Source organism: Arachis duranensis, chromosome 5, assembly GCF_000817695.3.
Source record: "Arachis duranensis cultivar V14167 chromosome 5, aradu.V14167.gnm2.J7QH, whole genome shotgun sequence".
Classification (NCBI taxonomy): domain Eukaryota; kingdom Viridiplantae; phylum Streptophyta; class Magnoliopsida; order Fabales; family Fabaceae; genus Arachis; species Arachis duranensis.
The window spans coordinates 70,998,038-71,004,845 of NC_029776.3; the positions used below are offsets into that span (position 1 = coordinate 70,998,038).

The following is a 6,808-nucleotide window of genomic DNA, read 5'->3' on the forward strand; positions in this document are numbered from 1 at the left end:
GCTCCTTTTCCAATTACGGCTTTGATTCTGTATGGTCCTTCCCAGTTGGGGGCGAGCTTTCCTTCTCCTGGGGTCGGGGGACCGATATCATTTTGTCGTAGGACGAGGTCGTTGTCCGCAAATTCTCGTCGGATAACGCCGTGATTGTATCTTAGGCTGATTCTTTGTTTGAGTGCTAAATCTTTGACGTGAGCTATGCTTCTTTCTTCGTCCACGAGGTCTCGTTCTGCTTCTTCGTCGTTACCTCCAACCGTTTTCCTGGGGCTGGGGTCCCCGATTTCTACTGGGATGACTGCTTCTACGCCGTATGTTAATCGGAAGGGCGTTTCTCCTGTGCTCATTTGGGGTGTTGTTCGGTACGACCATAGGACTGATCCCAACTCATCTGCCCATAGTCCTTTGGCTTCGTCGAGTCGTTTCTTTAGTCCTTTAACGATTATTTTGTTGGCGGATTCCACCTGTCCGTTTGTTTGGGGATGTTCTACCGAGCTGAAGCGATGGGATATGTGCAATCCTTCTAGGAGTTCTCTGAATTTTTTGTCGGTGAACTGGGTTCCGTTGTCTGAGATAATGACTTCGGGGATTCCGAATCGGGTAATGATCTGTCGCCAGACGAATTTTCGACATTGGGTCGCCGTTATGGAGGCCAAGGGCTCGGCTTCAATCCATTTGGTGTAGTAGTCTATGGCGATGATGAGATATCTGAGTTGGCCGGGTGCTGTGGGGAAGGGCCCGATGAGGTCGATTCCCCAACTGCCGAATGGCCGTTCCGCCGATATAATGCTGAGTTGGTGTGGGGCGGCTTGGTGGATATTGGCATGCCTTTGGCATTTGTCGCAGCTTTTTGTTAATTGTATGGAATCTCGAATGATCGTGGGCCAAAAATAGCCAGCCCTGATGATTTTTTGGGCTAGCATTTTTCCTCCGATGTGGTGACCGCAGCAGCCTTCGTGGATCTCGCGGAGTATGTATTCCGTGTCCCCGGGTTCGACACATTTGAGTAGGGGCTGCGAGAATCCGCGTTTGTATAGTTGTCCTCCTATGATGGTGTAGTTGGCGGCTTCTCTTTTTATTCGCATTTCCTCTTTTGGGTCTGGTGGTAGGGTTCCGTCGAGGAGGTATTGTAAGATAGGGTATGTCCAGGACTCCCGGTTTGAGGATGTTAGATGTGCGTTGATTATTGTTGATACGGAAGGCGACTTAACGACCTCCTGGATTAGTGATCTGTTGCCGTGTCCCGACTTTGTACTGGCTAGTTTGGAGAGCAGGTCTGCCCTGGCGTTTCGTTCCCTGGGGACGTGTTGTATGGTGACGTTTTCGAATCCTCCTTTTAATTCACTCACTTTATTGAGGTATTGTTGGAGAAGGGGGTCCCGGGTTTGGTAGCTCCCGTTGATTTGGGAGCACACTACCTGGGAATCGGTATTTACTTCGAGTACCTTGGCGTCGACTTCCCGGGCTAGGTTTAGGCCTGCTAAGAGGGCCTCGTATTCTGCTTGGTTATTTGATACTGGAAAGTCGTATCTTATTGATTGTTCAATTATGATCCCGTTTTGGTTTTCGAGTATAATTCCGGCGCCTCCGTGAGTGGAGTTTGATGAGCCGTCGACGTGCAGTTTCCATGGTTCGGGGGTGAGTTTGATTGGAGTCATTTCAGCGATGAAGTCGGTCAAGGCCTGCGCTTTGATGGCGTTTCGGGGTTCGAACCTGATCTGGAATTGGGATAACTCGATGGACCATGCTAGCATTCTTCCTGCTAGGTCGGGTTTTTGTAATACCTGTTTGACCGCTTGGTCGGTTCGGACCGTTATGGGGTGAGCATGGAAGTATTGTCGTAGCCGTCGGGAAGCCGAGGGGAGTGCGAAAGCTAGCTTTTCTAAGCGTGAATAGCGAGCTTCTGTGTCCTGTAGGACCTTGCTTATGAAGTATATGGGTTTTTGTTCCTTTTTCTCGTTTTCCCGGACGAGTGCTGCTGCGATTGCTTCTTCCGTTATGGAGAGGTACAGGTATAGTGTTTCCCCTGTTTGGGGTTTTGCGAGGATTGGAGGTTCCGCTAGAACCCTTTTGAAGTGTTGGAAAGCTTCTTCGCATTCTATCTCCCATTTGAAGGGGGTTCCTTTTTTCATAAGTTTGAAAAAAGGGATTGCCTTTTGGGCCGATGCCCCGAGGAACCGGGATAGCGCGGTCAGTCGGCCGGTGAGTTTTTGGATTTCTTTGAGGTTTTTGGGACTTGTCATCTCAAGGACGGCACGACATTTTTCTGGGTTTGCCTCAACTCCGCGTTGCGTGATCATGAAGCCGAGGAATTTTCCTGCTTCCATTCCGAAGGCACATTTTGTTGGGTTGAGTCGCATTTGGTGTTTTCGCAGGGTGTTCATTATTACCTTGAGGTCGTCGGTTAGTTGCTCACCAGATTCCGTCTTGGCGAGCACATCGTCTATGTAGACTTCTATTTTGTTTCCGGATAGGTTGCGAAATATCTTGTTAACAAGTCGCTGGTAGGTGGCTCCGGCGTTTTTTAAGCCGAAGGGCATTACTCTATAGCAGTAGGTTCCGTCCGGGGTGATGAATGCTGTTTTCTCTTCGTCTGGTCGGTGCATCGGGATCTGGTTGTAGCCGGAATATGTGTCCATGAAGCTGAGGTATCAGTGGCCGGATGCTGCATCCACTAGCCCGTCGATGTTCGGTAGGGCGAAGGCATCCTTCTGTAGCTTTTCCATGTCTCCTTCTGGTTCCGGTCTAGGTTGGCCGTCTAGTCGTGCGTCTAGGTCGGCAAGGAATATTCTGGCTGCGTCCCAGGATTTTTTCCTTAGGGCTAAGCTATTGTTGTCGCATTCGGCTGCGACTTCCCGGTCTCCGTGAATGGTTCCGATGGTGCCGTCATCGGCCCTGAACTTCATGAGGAGGTATTTGGTGAAGATGACTGCAGAGAAGTCGTTGATCGTTTTTCTCCCGAGAATGACGTTATAGGCTGTGGAGTCTTTTAGGACTACGAATTCGGATAAGATCGTCTTTCTCTGATTGCTTGTTCCTATGGTGATGGGAAGGGTAACCGAGCCGTCTGGTTTGAGGAAGTTGTCTCCAAGGCCCGTGACGCCGTGGCGGTGTGTTTGGAGGTTGTCGTTGCAGTGCCCGAGTTTGTCGAAAGCTCCTCGGAAGAGGATGTTGGAGTCGGCGCCAGTGTCCACCAGTATTCTTCTTACTAGCCCTGTTCCGATTCGGGCTGATATGACGAAGGGGGCGTCTTCAGCCGAGGTGCCGTGTTGGCAGTCCTCCGGCAAGAAAGTTATCGTGCTGTCAGCTATGGTGACTGGGTCGTGGTGCCTGACGGCCATTATTTTGAGGTCTTTTTTCATTGTTAGCTTTGACTTATTTGATACGTCCTTGCCCGTGATGACGTTCACTATGATGGTCGGATCCTCTTCGGGGTTTTCCCTGGGGGGCGGCTTTTGAGTTCTCGGGTTGCGTCCTTCTCTTTCTGGTGACTTGTCTCTGTCGGCGCGCCTTGGTTCTCTGATGAATTTGACGAACTCTGGGAGTTTGCCGTCTCGTATGGCCTGCTCGAGAGCGTCTTTAAGGTCGAAACAATCTTGTGTTTTGTGGCCGTATCCTCGGTGGTAGTCGCAGTAGAGGGCTTTGTTTCCTCCTGTCCTTTCCTTGAGTGGTCGAGCTTTGGGGATGACACCTCGATCTACTATTTGGTGGTATATCTCAGTAATTGGTGCTGTTAGGGGGGTGTAATTGGAGAATTTTCCTATTCTTGGTGGTCGGTGGGTTGGTCTAAGGTGGTCTCGTTGGTTCTCTTTGGGTGGTGGGTTATGACGGGGAGTCGGGTTGCCGTGTTGGGTAGCGACGTGCTGCCGTTTGTTGGCAGCGACGACCTGGCTGACTTCCTCGTCGTTGATGTAATCTTTGGCGACGTTCTGGATTTCGTGCATGGTCCATACTGGTTTAGTGGTGAGGTGTTTGCGAAAGTCTTCATTCATGAGCCCGTTAGTTAGGCAGAGGCTGGCAACGGAGTCCGTGAGTCCGTCGACCATCAGGCATTCATCGTTGAAGCGGTCGAGGTATTTTCTTGTAGATTCTTCTTGTTTCTGTGTGACCCCTAGCAAGCTGATGGGGTGTTTGGCCTTGGTGATTCGGGTTGTGAATTGGGCCATGAATTTTCTTGTGATGTCGTGGAAGTTGGTTATGGATCCGTTTGGGAGGGCGTTGAACCATTTGATCGCTGATCCGGCAAGGGTTACTGGGAAGGCTCTGCATCGGACCGCGTCGGATGCTCCTTCCAAGTTCATTCTGGCCTCGAAAGCCGTTAGGTGTTCTTGAGGGTCTTTAGTTCCATCGTACTTCATGTCGGTGGGTTTGTCGAAGCCTCTGGGGAGTTTCGCTTTTAAGATTCTTTCTGTGAAGGGCGTGGCTCCCATTATGATGTGGTCGTTTCTTGTACGCTTGGTGTGTCATCGTCTCGGGTCTTCGTCCGAGTCGTGCTGACGGCTCAGATCGTGGGATGCACTGCGGTGGTGTTTTTTGCTGTGTCGCCGCTCTGGCGATTTCTCATGACGGTGGTTGCGTGAGGTGCTACGATCATCTCTTCTATCGTGTTGCCGGGTTGGCGACCTTCCTCGGTAGGATCGCGGCCTGGACGTTGCCTGGCTTCCGTGTTCGTTGGCGTATTTTCCTTTGTGGGTCAGTTTACCTTCAAGTTCCTGGACTCGGAGGCAGAGATCCTGAATGATCTGCGTCGCTTTGTCCCTTGTTTTCTCGGGGTGTTGTGGATCTGCGATCATGTGCCCGTTTGTGCGGTGGATGGTGCTGGCTATCCGGGCTTGGTTCATGACCTCCTGTTGCTCGGGGGTCGGATGACGTGGTCTGGAGTTGTCTTGGCTTGATGGATTTTCGTCCAAGATACCCTCCATCTGTTTCGACTGTCGCAAGTCCCCACAGACGGCGCCAATGTACAGAATGCTTCTGATACGATCTAGGAGGAGGATCGGGAACCCGCGGGTCGAATCGAATGTTGGATTTTCCAGATGGAGCGGAGGGGAGGTACCTGCAAAGACACTCCGACGCTCAAGTCAGAATAGATCTGAGAGGTGTAAGATATGAGGGATGAATGAATACCTGGAGGGATCCGGGTCCTTTATTTATAGGTGATGGTGGTTATCCTATCTTGGGTCCTCTATTTATAGGTGATGGTGGTTATCTTATTTTATCTTATCTGGCTAAGATAAGGGAGACGTTTGAATTCAAAAGTTAGTTAGGAGCTCTAGAGAGCCGGTTCCTGGGCCTTTTAGAAGGACGAGACGGGTTGGTCCGATGACCCGGATTCGGGTTCGGTCATGGGTCCGGGATCCATGGGCCGGATCCGTAACACATATATAGGATCAAATGACATCGATATCAATTTAAATAAAGTTATTATACAACTCATAGCTTTTTATAGAATGTATGTTTATAAATCATAAGTTCATAACCATGGAATGAGAATAATATATAATAAAATTCATCTATACTAAATTTAATTGAAATCAGATATCAAAAAGTTGTAATTGAAAAATTATTTGTTATGTATACTATAAAAAAAGGTTAAAATGGCAGTTTTTTATGAAAATTACGGTAGTTATAACTGCCATTATTATTAAAAATGGCACCTTAAAAAATGCTGGAATTTTGGGCGTCATTCTAATTATTACGGCGATTTTCTGACAGTTAAAATGACGGTTTTAATCACCATTTTAACCAAATAAAACAACAGTTTTGTTATTGTTTGTTTTTACCAGGATTTAATGGCACCCTTCTCGTTTAAAATACCATTTCTAATCGCCGTTTTTACCTGGGTTTAATGGCATCCTTTTTGTTTAAAATGGCATTTCTAACCGCCGTTTTTACCAGGGTTTAATGGCATACTTTTCGTTAAAAATAGCATTTTCTAACCGCCATTTTTACCAGAATATAATGGCACCATTTTTGTTTGAAATGGCAATTTTTGGCCATCGTTTTTATCTAAGTATGATGGCAATTTTATATTTTTTAAAATGAGATTGAAACTACCTATTTAAAATGACATTTTTAGAACTCAAATTTTAAAATCTCATAATAACCAAAAAAGCATAACCTTAAATCAAACATCATAACAAGATTTTTAATTCATACTATATATATATAATACTTAATACATAAAATCTTTATTACAAGATCATGCTTTTTTGTTGCTCGCTCCAGAAGACCTACTTCCTAATTCTCTTGGTGATGGAATCTCACTCTCTTGATCCAATTCCTACAACAAAAATATAATTATGAGCACAATAAAAAAGGATAGAAAACTGAATATAAAACTATTAATCTGAAATTATTTAATGAACAAAGTTAAAGCTAGCTTCCAAAGTCAAATTTTAAAATTAATCTGAAATTATTTAATGAACAAAAATTCTGACACTCTTGTGGCCTGGCAATAATATCCACCAAAATGTTGAGCCAATTTTCTCTATCAATTTTCCAATGCAGGGATATGGTTGCAACTTACAACTTACAACACCAGTATATAATTTTCTATGTCCCCTCAATACCCTCAATCATAACAAAATAGATTTAACAAAAATTTAACACGACAGACCAAAACATAATTAAAATAAAAAAAGCCTAAAAGATCTGCAAAATCTCATGCTCCTTTGTATAATAATTCTATATGTTAGACTATTATTCTTTTACAGTGTTGAAAATCTGACAAACATAAGCATCTCCTTCCTAAAAGTCCAAATATTACACATGGAATAAGGTATTAAGAACATAAATTGTATTTGTACTTGTG

At 45.9% G+C, this 6,808-nt stretch overlaps 1 protein-coding gene across 1 annotated transcript; it reads right to left on the reverse strand.

The window, feature by feature from the left end:
* Positions 1–2,645: 2,645 nt before the first annotated feature.
* On the reverse strand, positions 2,646–4,424 carry LOC107489543 (uncharacterized). Its single transcript, XM_016110294.1, has one exon. The coding sequence runs from the start codon at positions 4,422–4,424 to the stop codon at positions 2,646–2,648; it is 1,779 nt and encodes a 592-aa protein (XP_015965780.1).
* Positions 4,425–6,808: the final 2,384 nt, after the last annotated feature.